Source organism: Talaromyces atroroseus, assembly GCF_001907595.1.
Source record: "Talaromyces atroroseus strain IBT 11181 chromosome Unknown scaffold_11, whole genome shotgun sequence".
NCBI classification, from domain to species: Eukaryota; Fungi; Ascomycota; class Eurotiomycetes; order Eurotiales; family Trichocomaceae; genus Talaromyces; species Talaromyces atroroseus.
Genome location: NW_017971443.1, coordinates 275807 through 293533, shown reverse-complemented (window position 1 = coordinate 293533; position 17727 = coordinate 275807). Strand labels below are relative to the sequence as shown.

The 17727-nt window shown below is 48.2% G+C and overlaps 8 protein-coding genes across 8 annotated transcripts, besides 1 other annotated feature; 4 read left to right on the top strand and 4 right to left on the bottom strand.

Annotated features, from left to right (window-relative positions):
• Window positions 1–211: 211 nt before the first annotated feature.
• UA08_07392 (hypothetical protein) lies at window positions 212–614 on the top strand (the record flags this gene model as incomplete). The annotated part of the gene is made up of 2 exons (XM_020262676.1): window positions 212–320; window positions 388–614. 2 exons carry the CDS (start codon window positions 212–214, stop codon window positions 612–614), a joined length of 336 nt encoding a protein of 111 aa, XP_020117426.1.
• A 617-nt stretch (window positions 615–1231) lies between these two features.
• Window positions 1232–1942, bottom strand: UA08_07391 (hypothetical protein; the record flags this gene model as incomplete). Its single annotated transcript, XM_020262675.1, has 1 exon — window positions 1232–1942. The coding sequence occupies one exon, from the start codon at window positions 1940–1942 to the stop codon at window positions 1232–1234; it is 711 nt and encodes a 236-aa protein (XP_020117427.1).
• A 264-nt stretch (window positions 1943–2206) lies between these two features.
• UA08_07390 (hypothetical protein) lies at window positions 2207–2878 on the bottom strand (the record flags this gene model as incomplete). Its single annotated transcript, XM_020262674.1, has 1 exon — window positions 2207–2878. One exon carries the CDS (start codon window positions 2876–2878, stop codon window positions 2207–2209), a length of 672 nt encoding a protein of 223 aa, XP_020117424.1.
• Window positions 2879–3791: 913 nt separating this feature from the next.
• UA08_07389 (hypothetical protein) lies at window positions 3792–4833 on the top strand (the record flags this gene model as incomplete). Its single annotated transcript, XM_020262673.1, has 4 exons — window positions 3792–4056; window positions 4117–4239; window positions 4305–4423; window positions 4465–4833. The coding sequence occupies 4 exons, from the start codon at window positions 3792–3794 to the stop codon at window positions 4831–4833; spliced, it is 876 nt and encodes a 291-aa protein (XP_020117425.1).
• Window positions 4834–4919: 86 nt separating this feature from the next.
• UA08_07388 (hypothetical protein) lies at window positions 4920–7053 on the bottom strand (the record flags this gene model as incomplete). The annotated part of the gene is made up of 2 exons (XM_020262672.1): window positions 4920–5702; window positions 5776–7053. 2 exons carry the CDS (start codon window positions 7051–7053, stop codon window positions 4920–4922), a joined length of 2061 nt encoding a protein of 686 aa, XP_020117353.1.
• Window positions 7054–7207: 154 nt separating this feature from the next.
• Window positions 7208–7604: a repeat region (Identified by RepeatMasker using a combination of RepBase library and repeat library created with RepeatScout).
• Window positions 7605–8291: 687 nt separating this feature from the next.
• UA08_07387 (hypothetical protein) lies at window positions 8292–9630 on the top strand (the record flags this gene model as incomplete). Its single annotated transcript, XM_020262671.1, has 2 exons — window positions 8292–9116; window positions 9208–9630. 2 exons carry the CDS (start codon window positions 8292–8294, stop codon window positions 9628–9630), a joined length of 1248 nt encoding a protein of 415 aa, XP_020117352.1.
• A 316-nt stretch (window positions 9631–9946) lies between these two features.
• Window positions 9947–11576, bottom strand: UA08_07386 (hypothetical protein; the record flags this gene model as incomplete). Its single annotated transcript, XM_020262670.1, has 3 exons — window positions 9947–10345; window positions 10449–11125; window positions 11186–11576. The coding sequence occupies 3 exons, from the start codon at window positions 11574–11576 to the stop codon at window positions 9947–9949; spliced, it is 1467 nt and encodes a 488-aa protein (XP_020117347.1).
• A 2305-nt stretch (window positions 11577–13881) lies between these two features.
• On the top strand, window positions 13882–15320 carry UA08_07385 (hypothetical protein; the record flags this gene model as incomplete). Its single annotated transcript, XM_020262669.1, has 5 exons — window positions 13882–14100; window positions 14176–14606; window positions 14684–14740; window positions 14800–14870; window positions 14944–15320. The coding sequence occupies 5 exons, from the start codon at window positions 13882–13884 to the stop codon at window positions 15318–15320; spliced, it is 1155 nt and encodes a 384-aa protein (XP_020117346.1).
• Window positions 15321–17727: the final 2407 nt, after the last annotated feature.

Here is a 17727-nt window from a genome sequence, read left to right as displayed (position 1 = left end):
TACCCCTTGTACCGTCAGCTACCAAAACCCCTCGACTACGTGGGATTTACTGATAGCGTTTCTTTTTCTTGTTGGGGGCGAGTTATAGATTGCACAATACTGATGGATTAAATACCATAGAGCACTCACCTTGGGCATTGCAATACTTGGTACTCAGGCTTAGCAACGCGCTGGACAGAACCTGTATATACACATTGACAGGAGAGGTAGAATGGCAGATGCATCGAGTGGCGTCCGAAATGAGGCTACCACTGTCTCCCAGATCATGGATGCAAAGGAGCGCAAGCGGAATCAGAATCGTATTGCACAGAGAACATATCGTAAGAGACCGCCTCTCCCAACAATGGGAAACAAGCCACCTCTAACTGACTAGCGGTTCCTTCGTAGGTCGGAATCAGAAGCAGCGACTACGCGTTCTGGAAGAGGCCATGAATCTGGGTATGTTTGGAAATGCAGAGCTTGACCGCGGCCGGAACGCATCGTCTGACGAAGATCCGTTTTGGTCGTCTCCTGTGAACGATGGAGGGCAAGCACCTATATCAATTGCTCCAGCTCTGGATCTGCTACCGAGCCCTCCACAAAGCTCGGAGAAGGAGGATGTAATGAATCCTTGATGGTATTGTCGACTAGAACAGTGGCCCTTGCTAACGACGTCATACCTTGAATCACAGCCCATATCTGTCCTTCCAGACTTTAATATAAATCCCTGTTTGACCACCACCGCAACCACCACCACCACCACTACCACCAACCTTAGCGCGGTGACAGGAGCCTCATCCGGTAGAACATCCCTCCACCGTGCTGTCTGCGCAGGTAATGAGCTCCTTACGCGTCTTCTTCTCGAACGGGGGGCAGATCCCAAGAGACAGGATAGCCAGGGTTTGACAGCTTTACACTTAGCGGTGGAAGGGGGTCATGAGGCGCTGGTCCGAGTTCTACTTCTGGAGCATAAAATTGACCCAAACGTGAAAGACATTCTGGGTCGCACGGCGTTGTTTCTGGCAGTGCAATGTAACAATGATGCCATGGCCAAGCTTCTCTTAGATGGAATGGTCGATGTTAACTGTCGGGATATATACGGTGATGTAGCTTTGCACTTGGCGGTGGAAAAGGGATCGGAGCAATTAACAAAAGTTTTATTATCGTATGGTGCAGACATTGATGCCTAGACACACATACATAGAAACAAAAGAATCAAAAGAAAAGAAGAAAAAAAAAAAAAACACACTAATTAATCGTGGTGTTCAACGGTAGCTACTTTTCCACCTGGTACCTCGTAATTCCGACTGCCATTCTGCATCCTGTACCACCCCGAGTGCCCCTCGGCGGCCATCGCACCGACATCCTCCCCGCATGAAGGGTACTTGGTGAAGATCATTGTTGTTTTACCGCTGGCGCGAAAGTCATCCTGTCTAAGGAGCAAGTCGGAGCAATGTGCCGTGTGGTGAATATTTCCTATGTATCCATCAATTGGATACCCATAGAGTACTGCACGGTGCAATTTTGCCCACATGTAGGTGCAGTGCGAAAAATGGTAGTCCCACGAGACATAAAGCAACTCATGCTGTCCCTGGTAGACTTCAGCGACAGGAATTGTGGTGTTTGTCTCACTGTCCTTGTACCATTGCCACTTGCTCGTGGCGAGGAAATCGTCCACTAGCTGTGCGTCAAAGCAAGCTGGTGGCAGCCAGGAGAAAGAGATCACATCGAATCGACAGCCATTCCGACTGGCCTCCTCGGGGCTATTTCCGCACTGGTAGATGGGCAGCTCTTCAAAAGCCAGAAGATACGGAGGTATTGTTGGAGGTAGGAAGAGGGTTAACCCAAGAAGAATGAAAAAGCCAAGTAAAATACCGAACCACAAGTGCGGGCGAGAGACTTTTGTCCAAAATTCTCCTCTTGACGGCCCATGAGCCTCAATGTGGTGCTGGCTGGGCCCCATTCAGAGCTTCCTGGCGCTGGAGATGAGTTGCTGGTGAGCAAACAGCTTTGAAAATATGTCAGGTAGACAGACAGAAAGCCACATGCCACTGGCAGACTACTTCTCTATCTTCAGGCTGATATTACGTTATCCTTGTCGTTATGCACGGGTCGTCTACTTCTCAGCGGTAGGCAAGGTAATTTATGAGTTTAGTAGAGTTACCTACGTAGGTATTTTATTTACGAATAGCATAACAGAACCAAGAAAAGAAAAGAGAGATATCTTCTACAGTAGATCAACATCTCTAATATGACATCCTGCATAGCCAACCTCCACCTTAATAGGGACATTCCTCAAATCAGGCCCAAACTGCGTCATTCGGATCAAAAAGTCTGAACAATGAATCGTGTGATGCTCATCCACAATCATCGAATCCAGCGCCTTACGCTGCCCGAAAAATTCCCTAAACTGCTTCTTCCACAGCGACGCGCAGTGGAGCACATGGTCACGCATGTTGGTATAGTAGAACGGAGCCATGGACATGTCTTCAATAGTCAGAAGCTGCGTGCGGTTCTCATCCGCATAGCCAAACCAGGTTCCATCCTCCTTATAAACATCTACTGCGCCCTGGTCCATGCAGGGAGCGGGCACCCAGTGGTTACTGAGGATGTCGTAAACGCAGCCCAATGCTTTGGCTTCTTCCGTGGATCGTCCGCAGGCTACATATTTTGCGCCTGTTATGAGATTGGGTGCTTCTGCGAGAGCCGCTTGTTGGCTGGGCTTGGGAGGTTGTTTCACAGTGAACAGAAGAAAAATGCTAATCCAGAAGACCGACGTGACGGCAAACAAAATAGAATGAGATGCGTAATGGAATTGAGCTTTAGTTGACCGTTTCCATCTGAGTTCTTCTGGAGAAACATCCGTCATAGATGGACTCATTTCGTCTTCAGGGGTCATTGCACTTTCATCTGCGTTAACCAAATGCGTTGATCAAGTGTTTCGGCGTTGCAAAGCATGGAGATAGCCACCACTTTAGACCGTACACACTGTACAGTACATACATACTATGATGACCTGTCTTGATGAGACAGAATTATTACGTCAGATACAGACTGCGATAATCTGTCAAGCCCTATTAGTTGTGGACATGTCCCTTTAGAGAGCTGTCCATCTTTCACATCACACCTTAACTACATACCTTGCCTACGACTACTACTACTACTACTGCCCCTCCCACTAAAATTAGCACTGCATAACAACAACCTGAAGATGCAGGCTACTACAATCTGGTTATTACTTTTCTGCGCGCTGGCAAGTGTCGTCAGCAGCGCACCTATTATGACACGCCCCTCATCAAAGCAATTCCACTCTGCATACGAGCACTTTGTCGATACCGTTTCTGACGATGAAGTCTTCGGTCGATCACACCACGTAAGAGTGCATTCCAGAATAATATTCTCTTCTACTTGTGGACCAAGCTCATCAAGACAAAACTTTGACAGTAAGCCTGCTACTTGCTCACTCCACGGATTACGCAAGAAGACGCACATTGCAAACGGTAAAGGTTAATGAAATCCAATACCGTGATACTTTTGATCTCTTGTATGCTCAAATTACGATTCTTTGATATATGATATTACGTGAGGGCTGGGTATTGGTGGGGGAATTTCAAGTTCTAGGGCTTTAAGAAACGCTACTCAATTACGTGAGCCAGTCTCTTAGTTGCAGCTAAAACCTTGCTCACCGCATGCTTCTCACTTGAGACCAGCTAATGATGAATTACTGGGTATAATCTTGTACGAAGGAGTAGAATGTCACCTGTAGTTACTTCGGTGCAATTCCAGGTCAGAGACGACACATTCTCAGAATCATGAAGGCGTTTCGCAAAGCTCGATACCAGGTCGTTCCCTCCGACGAGGTTTCAGCTAACCCCGATTGTACGAAGGAGGATGCTGTCTATCCTCGGCGAAGCTGGTTCCCGCTGGGTCATCGACCATCGCGCTTCACGCTCGCACTTGGGATTGTCCTTTTGATCATTCTTCCGACAGCTTCGTTTGCGTTTGGATGCTGGTTTGCCAAGCGGCACGCACAGTCGGTAGAAATTCAAGAGTGTTTGGCACTGATAGATTCACATTGTAAGTCGTACATATTGTTTTGTCAGCTAGTAGTTAGTTAGTTACTGATTCTAAACACAGCCCCCGCGAACGAGGCAGTTAGCTACTATGAAACCGACTTTGCAAATGCATTCAACCAGAAAAGTCAATATCGAGGTCCGCCCACACTAGAGCTTGAGGAGGCATGGAACGAGCTATGGGATCGTAAGTCATATAATCCAGATTCTCTATCATCCATCCCCTTCAGCCAACCTACTAACAGCAATAAGAGCCCGAAGTAGCAATTCCAGCAGAAAGTATAATCGACATGAAGAAGACCGAAGATTCTCTATCCCCGTATATCACTGTTCCTGGGGACGAAGGCACCGGGTATATCGGGGGCCTGGAGGTGTTCCATCAACTACATTGCTTGGTATGGAACATATCTAGGTACTACTACTTACCACTACTACTTGGCTGATCTTGACACGACAGAACTATATTCGACAATTCACATGGTTTGTAATGGACAAATACACAAATGAGACTCTTCCCGCTGAGTTCAATATTCCTCTCAAGGCACTGAGAATGCACACGGACCATTGTATTGAAACCCTGCGACTAGTCCTGATGTGCCAGTCGGATGTCACCCCAGTAATGGTCAAATGGAGCGCTGACACGCCTCCAATTCCAGAGGCAGACTTCAATTCACATCACAAGTGTCGTAACTTCGATGCTATTGTGGCTTGGAACAAAGCGCATGCAGTCAGGTCGTGGGGAGGTCCGCCCGGTCATCATGATCATCACCCTGAGCATTAGAATAGAAAATGCATGCATATATGCATGTACATGCTACGATATCTTGCAATGAATTCATTCTCTAAACTATCGATTTATTGGTGATCCTACTCTGGTCCTCTTATTGCAAGCTCTTCGTAAAATGCCTGCGTTGTGGCTTCTCTGCCCAGGAAATCGCTCAATGTTTTCATCTCCGGCTGGCTGCCTCCTTTCTCCAGGACCATGCGACGGTATCTTCGGCCTTTTTCCGGGTTTAGCGGATCTGACCTGAAGGTAGAGTAGAACATGTCTAATGCATAGACCTCGGCCAAAAGGTAGCTGTAGTATCCTGCTCCGTAGTCACTAAGTAGGTGGAAGAACGTGGCGTAGCCGTGGCCCCAGTCATCTCCCCGGGTATCTCTCGGTCCTGCCATCTGGGTGATGCTCTGCCACAAAGAATTGTAGGTACTTGTAATGTTTGTATCGAGAATACTGGTGTGCGACGGCGGCTGATGGATATGCAAATCAAAGATAGAGACATGAAGTTGTCGAAGGTAGAAAAGCCCACTATTCACTCTCTTGACTCTCATGAGATTGTCCACCATCGATTGCGGAATGGGCTCTCCTGTCTCGTAGTGGTGACTGAGTGACTGCAGCGGGCCCGGAAGCCAGCACCAGTTCTCTAGCATTTTACTCGGAGTCTCGCAGAAATCAAGCACTGTCATTGTCCCATGGAAGCGGGAGTAGCGGGTTTTGCTGACTAGATCATGGATACCGTGTCCCAGCTCATGAAATAGTGTCACCATGTCCGAGTGGTGGAGTAGGCATGGCTTGGTTCCAGTGGGTTTGGCAAAACTGCATAACAGAACGGTCGATGGGTAACTTCGGTCGCCATTCTCATATTCGAATCCCTAGTAGCAGCAAATAGTCTTTAAATGGGTGCAATGGACGAAAAAATATATATATATAGTAGCCAGGGCTTACCGGTTGAAGGTTGATGTTGCATGGATGACCACGCTTTCCATCACGAGCGTAGAGATCAAGATAAAGATATCCTACAAACTCACCACCGTCGTTATCCTCGTCCCAAACGTGGAAGAGGCGCACATCGGGATGCCAGTTTGAATCCTTTGTCTGAATGCTGGCATCTATTTCGTAGAAGACGAGCCCAAACAGCTTGGAGAAGATTTCGAGCATGCCCTCGAGTGTCTTATTGAGGGGAAAGAACTTGGCAATTTCCTGCTGATCTATCTGGTAATCCCTTTCCAGTAACAGGCGATTATAGTAACGATGATCCCAGAGGCTGTATTGTTCGCTCCCGGCAGGTTCCTCTCCCTGATCAGCTATTTTCAATGCTTTTAGTCGCTTGATTTCCTCGGCACCGCGATCAGCCAAGCTGCGTCGCAAATCATCCAGAAACGAGTTGACCTTTTCCGGGGAAGTGACTAGTCTGTCCTCCAGCTGATAAGCCGCATAGTTGGCATACCCAAGCAGGCGCGCGGCCTCATCGCGCAGGATCATCATCTCTCGGAACAACGGCACATTGCCCTTGCACTTATTCTCAAATGCCAGGAAGAGTCGCTTCCTAGTCTCGCTGTTCCTCGCATTATCCATAACCGGGAAATAGTCCGCATACTGCAGTGTGACCTTGACCACACCGTCCTGTTCCGGGTCTCTCTCTAGCCTGTTTATCACATCGGCCGGCACACCATCCAAGTCCTGCACCGAGACCCATATCTCGCGCGTGTCCTCATCGAGGTTACTCTGAAATTCGACGCTCAGGACACTCATCCGCTTCTTGATTTCCTTGAATCGATCGCGCTCGGGGCCAGGCCTAAGACTCAGTCCGTTGGCAACATACTTCCGGTGTTCACTATTGAGGTAGTGGCGTGCCTGTATGTCCAAGTTCTGTGACGAGGGGTCCCGTTTCACAGTGTCGACTAATTTAAAGAGGTCGTCGCGCATGTATTTTTCGATCTCGAATTCTTCAAGCTGCTGGGCGGCCTCCCGAGAAGCGGCGCGGAGCTCCGCGCTGGGACTGGCATATTGGTAGAACTTGAGAATGTTCGTCTCGAGAGATGCCCGGTTTTCGTTGTAGGCGAGCGGGGCGATACCAGTCTCCCACGAGATCTCGTTATCGGCTATCGTAACCAGACGGTCGTGGAGACTTCTTGACTGCTCGAGAAGGCGGTGCACCGAGTCTCTAACAGAGGCCGGAGTGTGGGAGAGAAGCGGAGCTGTCTGAGATGGCGAAGGCGCCATGGTGTCTGCGTTGGTTAAGCCATGAGTGCTGCTGGAGGGGTTACTTAAATAGACGAAACCAGACCCCTGTCCATGTGTTATCGTGATGTGGTAATTCAGGATTACGTTGTTGCAGTAATACCCTTACTGTCAGTCCATTACTACCAGATAAAGCGTGGTCACCCAGGCCTACTTCGTAATAGCGAGGACAGCACAAAGGACACGCCCGACATAAGGACTCTACGTGAAAGAAAATTGCTAGTACAGATGCAAGGAAAGGAAAAACATACAGTGCACCGGATTCGATGGTGCTCACCCAGCCCGGCTTGCTAATACCGAGGGACAACAACGAGAAACTCCCGGTATAAGGAGCACGCTAGTCCTCTATAGGCAAAATTTTTCCAAAAACGGGGCAAAAAAAGAAAAGAACATACAACAGACGGGATTCGCTGGTGGTCACCCACCCAACTACTAACCGGCCGGCGTGTGGCTTAAGTACGGCTGAGCGGACGGGAAGCCCTGTTTTCCACACCCTATGGTCGTATGTACTAGACAGAGGAAGAGAGTGGCTTTTGTACTCGTGGTCAAGTAAGGTTAATAGGTTAATAGCTAGGTAACATTACTGCTGAGCTAGAACGATTTGGACTGTTATATATCCATATATAATTATATTCATGGTTTTCGATCAGTGCCGAACTCAAGACCAGCCTTGATTCGAACATTGATCACTGTCTAGGCAAAATTGCATGCACAATCACACCTGTCCGTCTAGACCCATGGATCATGCAACACAGAAGATATAAGAGAACACTAATATAGCTGTGGCTGTGGATCCCTTTTTTTTCTTCTTTTTTTTTTTTTTTTTTTTTTTTTTGGCCCTAGCATGATCAACTTTTGACCTTTCACTAGCGTCGGAGTTAGGAAGACAGGCACATTTGTATCTGAGGGAATTTCTGCTCCCCGCTCTCTCAAAATACTAGTAACTAAGTAGATAGTGACTAACTTAACTCCAGTTACCACTGACCAATTGTCCCATTTAAATTCCTAAGTCTAGTTCTACGGAGCATTGCATGAATCCGGAAAAGCACGTGGCAGGTAGTATGGTTCCACCAAACTAACTATTGATTGATTTAACTCTCTGATAATAACATCAGGTAGATTCGTGAAACGAAACATATATACACTCACCGCCCTATATACATTTCTTTTATACAATACGGAGTATACATATTGCTTTTTCCTGTCAGAAAATTCGAAATATGGCATCCGACAAGTTCCGTATCGCCATCATCGGCTCCGGCCCAATCGGCAAGTTGCTTGCCTGCTCTGCCACGCCGCACCCACGCATCGAATTGGTGCAATATGAGGCGGACGTGCTGCCTCTGCGTCCGTCCTTTGGGTACGGCGTTGGACCGCAGACTTTGCACACCACCAAAGTGCTCAACCCGACGCTAGGGCAGCAGTTGGAGGAGAAATGCTTTACGGCGCGCACTTGGATGCGCTGGTGGCATGGTGGCGACGAGGATAGGCTGATTGCCGATGTCGAGGTGCCCGAGGGCAAGTTGTATGGCAGACTGGGTCGGGAAGAGCTGATGGACCTGCTGGATGACTCGCTGCCAAAGACAATAATGAGCAAGAACAACATTCAGTACGGTAAGCGTCTCGCCGACGTGCGCAGCACTGGTCCGCAGCAGCTCGAACTCGTTTTTGAGGACGGCACTAAGGACGTTGCCAACGCCGTGTGGGCTGCCGACGGCGTAAACTCTTTGTGCCGGAAGCTCGTGCAGGGGGACTCTTACCGACCGCCTAGCTACACCGGCATGCTTGCGTACCGGGGCAAGGTGAGCGCGAAGAAAGTGGCGGAGCTGGTTGGGGAGTCGTTTGCGAGTGAGAGCTACTGTTTTATAGGAGTGCGCGGCTGGCACATACTTATTTTCCCAATGGAAAATGGCACCCTGGTCAATATAGCGGCTTTTTGTATTGAGCCTGAGCAGAAGCGGTTTGCTCGCGATGAAAAGGTCACTCTGGAACAGCTGCTAAGCTACTTTCCAGGACGCAATGCCAAGGTAGACACCTTGCTCAAGGTAAGCTGGGATCTTTCTTTTTTAACTCCCCCCCCCCCCCCTAATAACTCTTTACAACATTGCTACTGACTGACTGACTGTAAATTTGCAGCTTGTGCACAGTGACACCCCTGGCGGCTGTCAGCGGCTCAACATCAACCACATGGAGAAGCTGGAGACGTTTGTCAACCCACAACTCTGCATGACAACTTTTGGCGACGCAGCCAATGCCATGACTCCGCACATGGCAGGTTCCATGTCATGCGGCTTTATCGGCTGCACTACTTTTTTGCACGAGGAATGGAACCCGCTTATCAAATCTGGGTCGCTGCCTGCAGACGCTTCCAACGCAGACATTGCAGAGGCCCTGGTCAGTGCTTCGCGGACTTACGAGGCAAAACACCGGCCCCTGGCCCAGAAGCTGGTCGATATGTCGGCGCAGCAAGGCCCATTGTGGAGCGGTGGCATTACCGACGTAGCAACGCTAAGAGAGCGGCCAATGTTTCTATGGAGTTCAGCAGATGACAAGCATTAGATTTCTGACTTGAGGAAGCAGCCTTTGAATTTAAAAGAATAGAATATAGCAAACCAACTTATCTACCATATTTCCTAACGTAACTACCTACTTTTGACATTATGTAACGTTATTCATAGAATATGCCTAGGTAACCTTGGAATGGATTGACCCGGAACTATGCCGGACGCTTATATATATTAAGAATTCTAAATCATACAAGATTGTCATATTGCACACATAATTTACATCGCGATCATGATCATGCACTACCAAAAATGAGATAATAGAGCAGCATCATCCGTCGTAGAAGATAACTTCAAAAGGAGAAAACCGATTACGACCGGTACTTGAAAACAACACCGCTAGTCAAGCTGTCGATGTTGTCTGTGGCACGCGGCGAGCGCCTGTTGTGCCATTCGATGTACGCCCAGGTGACCGCAGTAAGACCGGCAGCGACGCAAGTCAGGATGAGACCGTCAATCATACCGGAGGTGTAGTAAGGAGCCTGGGAGGTACGGAAGATCCAGGATGAGACAAAACCACCGACGTTGCCGACACCGATCACGAAACCAGATCCAATGGCCTTTTGTAGCGGAGTGGCTAGGTTGAGCGAGGTCAAAGTCCACACCATAGGCAGTGAGATATAAGTGCCAATGGAAACAAAGTAAAGGCCGAGCATCTTGACAGAGGAGCTGTCTGTCTTGGGGAAATGAAGAATGACATATCCAATAATCTTTTAACGAGAAAAGAATGTTAGCGCGGAGTTTTTGATTTTTTTTTTTTTTGTTTTTGCTTAGCTTTCATAAAAAAGGAAGAAAATGCCATTTATTACTCACAGAGATGATATAGCCAAGGATGGCAAACGCAGAGCGGTGATTAAAGCGGTCTGCGAGCCAGGCAACCAGCAGACAAGCGGCGGCCGAGACTACGAAGATGGGCACGACTTGTCCCTGGATCTGGGGGGTTGATAGAGTTGGGCGGAATGCCTTGACAAAGGAAGGGGCGAAAATGGCAACAGAGTAGGTGGTTGAGCAGGTCAGCACGTAGAGCGATGGCCAGACGTAGTTAAGGATGCTGCTGAAAAACGTCTTCCACTCAGCAGCCAAGCCGATGGTAGACACGCGCGACTCAACGCTGGTAGCGATGATATCCTTTTCTTCCTGTGTCAACCATGTGGCCTTCTCCGGACGGCCGATGTTGCTCCAGCAGCAAGCCAGACCAATGCCCATGGTAATGCAGCCCTCGACCAGGAAGATCCAGCGCCAGCCATGCCAGCCATTGCCATTGTGGATTTCAGCGATGGCATAGGCAAGGATGTTAGAGACAATGTTACTGACAATGTTGGCGACCATCAACATTGACATGCGCCACTGCATGTGGACGGATGGGTAGTAGAGCGACAAGACAAAAACGCAGCCTGGAATCAAACCGGCATCAAAAATGCCAATGACGAATCGCGTTCCTAGAAGCGCGCCATACGTCTTGTCAAACGCCTGGCCCAGAGTCACAAGTCCTGCAGAAAAAATTGGTTATCAGCCGATGGTGCACAGAAAACATGTTTCTTATCTCTCACCTAGACAGAAAGTAATCAAACTCAAGTAGCGCATGTAGCTCAGATTGAACTTGACCTCCAGCCACTTCATGAGCAGATTGCTAGGCACTTCAAATAGAATCAACATGACGAGGGAGATGGTGGTGGCCGCAAACACCTTCATCGCATCGAGATGCAGGTCTTGGATCAAGTGCTGGATAAAAGCGGCTCCGATGTTCGTGCGTCCCATGAGCGACAGGACATTGAGAAAGAACATGGGCGTTAGGAGGTAGAGGTCCAGCTTCAAGCACAAACGCTCCTTGAACAGGACTCTGGCATCCTCCGGAGTCATTCCGGAGTGGATGCTGCCATCGTTGGAATTGATGGCGGCACTCTTCTCCGCATCCTCCACGGGCACATTTTCGGCAGCCATGAGTAAACGATTGTGCTCCTGTCTTTATGTTGAAGAGAACGCAGAGAACAAAAAAGGAAACAAAGTGTTGGGAGACGCGGGCTGCACGGATGTCTTTAAAGCGGAGGAAAGCAAAGGAAAAAAAGATCAATGCTCGCTCGCGTATCACTAAAGTTTACGGAGGTGTGGCCGCCACGTGTTTTCGGCGAGCAAAATTGCATGCATGGCAGAGGAGGAAAAAAAATGATAACAGTCCGGAGCAGTTGACTTAGTTGAGTAAAGCCAAGAGCCCTTGCCTGCACTAGCAATTCCTTAGCGAGTTGCGCCACGCTGCAAGGTGGGCAATTCTGCTTCTTTGGTCGACCAAGGTTGGTCTGGACTATCGTTATCACCGCGATTGCGCCTTGGCCAGTCAAGAAAGCTTCATCGCACATAGGCTGTACACCAGCGCCTCGTATATTGGTCGACTCCATATAGTATAGTAGATAATAGACGGATTATTCCGCCGTTCCGGAGTCTACAAGGTTCTTATTTGCCAGGTACACCCACCATTGGCTTTGGGTATTCCTACAATTTATCAAGGGTTCTGGCATCTTGCACGGAGTAAGTTACTTTCTTGACACGAATTGATGCATGCTCCGGAAAAAGAATAACAGAAACCCTTCCGGTCAGAAAGAGGGAGAAAAGAGTTCGGGTAGCTAAGTGAAGTGGGAATCGTCTGGCCGTTAGTAAGAGTTGTATACAACTTCGGTCGCCACTGCAGCATGGTGTGGATCCCATGCTAGTCAACTAGTACGCAGTCGTAGCATGACTCTGCAGTGCCTGCAGTGAAGAAAATTGTGCGACATATTATTGAACACTACCGAGAAGCGTCCTGAGCTAGCATGTTGAAGAAAAATAAGATTCAATCAACGTCTAGCGCAATGCAGACCCCAGTCCTTGCCGCAGCCGAGCGATAGTTGATAGTAGATTGGATAGCCGATATCGATAGCGATGCATTGTTGTTGCTGCACGCAATAATGGCACACGCTGCTTAAGATCGACCGCGAGGACTGTGGGACAATCGCAGAAAACTATCAGACACCAGATCGGGCAATTGGCTCAGACCGTTTCCCCTTCCGGAAGGCGGAAATTTGCAAGCAAAAAACAAACGCAAAAACGAGTTCGAAGTCTGAAGAAGCGCAACCCGCGGAACGGAGATGCCGCGAAGGATTGCGTGTGGCGGGGCTTCCCAAACCTTGGGCGCCACCATCAACTTTATTCTAGCGTTGCGGCAATGTGATTCGCTGCCACAGATTCCAAACCCGCAACGACCCCGCATCACGCTTCTGATTGGCTGCGCGCTGAACAGAGTTTCTTCAGGCTTCCACCTGCATAGTTCAGTCGCAGTACCGTCTGTTACTCTGGACTCTGCCCGGTGGACTCTGTCTCGTCGGAGTACAGACTGAGAACAATGATACTAGCAGAAAGACGAAACGATCAAGACAGTTAGGTATCAATCAAGCCCAAAGCACACGCATTGCACCAACAGCAGGGGCTAGCCACAGGGAAGGAAGACTCAAGCGGTCCCGAAGATGAAAGTAAGCTTCGCGCCACCAATTTACTCGGAATGAGCCAGTGAATGAGAATAATTGCAAGGCAATGTATTATATATTTGGCCCGTATTGCCAGGGATTGCGCAGCGGGGTCGGAAGCGTGCCGAGCAGCGAATCGCTCGCCGCGCTTCTCCGCCAAGAGACTCTCGCAGCGAGTGTCTTGGATGCTTTTCGTCTAGACTGTGCATATGCTAGATTGATAGTCTACAGAGTAACGCGCGTTGCCAGCAGTCAGAGACTAAACATTCCCACTTGGGATCCTGAGGCTGCCTGAGACCAGGGTAGTATGGTCGCTCCCTGCACAGACTTGGCCTGGCCCCTGTTCCAAAACCAGCTGCATAATGCTTATAGCGAGAGGTGCAGGCATACGGCCTCCAATCCGGGCCGCTGCACGTGACTGCGCTGTGCTTGTACCGGGGGCGGCGCTATTGGTTCCACGGCGCCAGCTTCCTTCCAGAACCCTTGGAGTTCCTCCGAGGGAAATTCACACAAATCCGAAAGTTTTTCATTCGATGAACAAATAAATAAATCATACCATTCCATCCCCTGATCCGGTGGAGCGACGTCGTCAGCCCCTCCTCGGATCGTGAGCGATCTATCCGTTTATGCTGACCCCGGCGTTGTTTTTCCCATACTATGCACGCAGTAAAATAAAAAGAACTACAGGACCCTGTCTGTCCTTCTTTCTGCCCTTCCTGCCCAGATTTCATTCTCGACAAGAGAGGAATGCAATGGTGAACACGTCGACCAGTCCGCCGACGCTGGCGAACCCGCACGGGGCTCCCCTCGTGTCCGCTCCCTCTGTCGTCCTAGTGTTCATGACCTTCGCTGTGGCCGCTCGTCTCTGGGGTAGATATCGATACAGGACGCTTTCCAGCTCGCGAGACACTCGTTATGGAGAGTCTCGCTTCTGGATCCTGCTCTCCGATATCACCATCGTCCTCTCCTTTGTATGTGTGACGCGCCACTCACGAAGCAAAAGCCAGCAAGCAGTGCGCTAATCCGGTGAAAATTAATGTCTGTAGATCATGAACGTCGCTTTGACCGCCGTCTGCTTTGTCGCCGTGAAATGGGGCGAAGGCATCCACACCAAAGAATTGAGTTTGTATCAGGTGCACAAGGTGCTCGAGATGTTCTACGTCTATCAAGTCCTGTACAAATTCGTCTCGGGCATCGCCAAGATTGCGACCCTTTTTCTGCTCCTCGCCATCGCTACGCCCCAGATGCGTGCCTTTCATACATTTTGCAAATTTTTTATCCTCTACATCGCCGCTTATTGTCTCGCCTGCTCCCTGGCCACCGTCTTCCAGTGCAGCACGGACTTTGAGAGCAACTGGAACAAGGCTCTTTCTCAGAAGAAATGCTTTACCCTGCCACCGTTTTGGTATACCCATGCCGCCATCAACATCTCTGCCACCATGGTCATGATCTTTTTGCCATGGTGGTTGTTCTCTACGTGAGTCTTTTTTTTTTTTCCCTTCTTTTCAATTTCAAGTCGTACCTCGAAACTAACGAGCAAAAAAAAAAAAACAGAATCCAATATAAACGCAAATACGCCATTGCCATTATCATGAGCTCTCTCGCCGTTGCGTACGTGTTTGTTGTATTTCGCCGCACTTGGATGATTCAGTGCTGACTATTAATTCCAGCGAAACTGCCCTCGGTGTCGTGCGTCTTTACGGTCTTTACAAGTCGGCCCATTCCAAGGGTGATATGACATGTAAGCACACCTTGAAACTCACTCCAACAAGCGAGTTCTTTGCCGCTAACTTCCAATTTCTTCTAAACCACAGATGGCACCGTAACCGGTATCCTCGTGTCCCAGCTCGAAATTGACTTTGCTTGCATTGCAGCATGTGTTCCGACCGTGCTCAAGATGCTTGAAGAGGCCCTCGCTTTCTTCATTGTGCGCGTCTTGGGCCGCACCTATAACGGAACAAGTGGGATGAAGAGCAGTCACAATGACAATACCACCGGAGGCAGTGCGCACATCATGTCGAACCTGCGTAGCAAGGATCGCGAGCCACGCATCCAGGGACCATACACTAGCTTCGACAAGGATGACCAAGGCGGTAGCATGGATTCACAGGAACATATCATCGGAAAAGTTGATCCACCGACCAGCAGTATCAAGGTGCAAACCGACTATTACGTGACTATTAACGAGTAGCTAATTTTTATCACTAACGCGCTGCAAAAATATCCTTTCTTTTTTTCTTTTCATTTCTCTTTCACAACCCATTTACTTGTTTAACTTGTCGTGTTACGGCTTGCCAGTCATTCAGCCAGTTCTCTGTATATATAGAATGATCTAGAAATGTATAACGCTTTCCTTGTCGATGAAGAAGAGGCATATGCAAACATACTTGTATAGTAAAATCGCTGGTCCAGTCCTCAGTCACGGATGCAACGACCTGTGCTGGTTTTAGATTAGATGCCTAAGCATATCGGTCTTGATGTTACCAGGTATAACGTGCTAGAAGGCCTAGCATCTAGGTAAGATATAAAATATAGTGAATTTATAAAACTGTAAACTTTTATCAAATATATAGCTATGTGTTTGGCACTTGGGTACGTACTTTGAAAATCTTAGGGTAGGTATCAACTGCGGAAATATATATAACGGATATATACCGAGGTATAAAACCAAATCCGCACTAGAACCAATCATGATAATAGAGACATCGGAAGGGGTTATTGGATTATTAGAAATAAGACATCAATTCCATTGCTTCACAAACATGAAGCAACTACTCCTGAAACTCGAAATCCCTAGGTAGGACGAAGATAACAGGACTCCTCCCGTTCCGACAACAAATTCAAACCCCAGGTCCAAACCCCATTCATTCATAAAAAGATCAAGATCAATTGATCAGACACAGTAACCAGCGCCATTCTCAATAGTGCAATTCTGTCCACGACCGCACTCTGCAGCGGTAACCCAGTTTCCGGAAGTATTGCATTCCATGACGTTATATGCCCCTTCGTGACCGGGTTCACATTTGTAGGTTGCTGGCGTGCAACCCATTGCAGTATAAGCGACTGCAAAGAGCGTTGCGAGAATGGCGGTGAAATGCATTTTGAGACTGAATAGAAGGTCGTTAATTATGTCAATGAGCGTAATACAGCAGCAACAGCAGCAGGAGAACTACCTTTTAACTTGAAAGATTGAGGATTGAAGAAAAGATTCGATAGCTCTGGTGCCAGAGAAGAGTAGGATAGCTAGGAAAGAAAGTATATCAGAAACGAGAATATGAAATGGAAGTACCAAATTAGCTTGGCCTAACAGCGAAGCGAGAGATGCTAGAGTGTTGCTTGGTTGAGTGTTCACAGAAGTTCCATCTCCCAGGGGGAAGAAGGCTGTTTATAAGCCTGCGCTGGTGACCAGGATTTGTCAAACAAAGTTGCCATGTGCCAGCAAGATATGGCAAAACATTCCGAAGAGGGGACAACGAAACGACGAAGAAGTATACACAGAGGCTATGATCGACTGCGCGGTGTTGAGAATGGTACCGCATCGAGGCAAGGAATGGAAGCCATGGAGGTTACTAGAATTAAAAACAAAGAACGTGAAATGTTTCATTTAACCTCAGTGACCTAAAAAAAAGTTAGTTCTTTGTGTTGGAAAATCTAAAGACTCAGAGAATATTCACCGGCACAGAAGCCAGTGTGTCTCTCTTCTCTTTGACTTGGAATACAGTCTCGGATGGCAGGTTCAGGTGTTGAACAGCCTGACAGAAATTGCGCTTTCTATTTTGCAGCCGCAATTTAGGGTTACATGTATGGGGACAATGGAGACTCGGAAGAAACTGATGAATGAATGCATCGCCGAGACGCTCTCAAAGGAGAAGAAATCGCAAACATAACTGACTCCACACAAGCCTGTGTAACAGTAGAACGTGCTTATTCTGACTGCCGAAATAAAGTACTGCTACCTCGGCAATGGAACTTTCAAAGGCAGCCCCATCAGGCTCATCTCTGTTCAGGGGGTATCGCATGATATCATTTGAAATTGGTGTACCATGTCCAAATCTAGGACCTGGGTTTTGGCCGTTTGCATATGATACTTTCTTTCACCGTCGGCCTTTCATAGCGTATATGTTCCATGCTTAGAGACCCTTGCCAGAGTAAGTGTCAGAAAGACTCTTTCTCATGTGGATGCATCCGCAATTATTTTGCCATGGTATGGAAGTATACTTGCATATTGTGCGCCCTGCTGGTCTCTCGTGATCTCTCATATTGGTTTTGATAGATTTGAAATTTGTTGCCGGTGCCTTTTTCTACTCCTGGGAATGACTCACAGTTTGACCAGAAGTGACAAGTAGATTCCCTGTTTACCATATATGTGGCGGTGATTATAGAAAAGGTGGTGGGTGTATGCTGTCCGTGCATCTGATAGGTAGCATTCCGCGGGAGCATTCTCAAAGAGCAACTAGGTATTGGTGTTAAGTGGTTGCCGTATCATAGCCTACGTGAGTGGCATATGTTGAATGATGGTGTTAGATTAATTAATATGAAACGAACTAAGCACAATCCTTCTACATACATATCAAGGCCACGAGAGAACACTCCGGGAG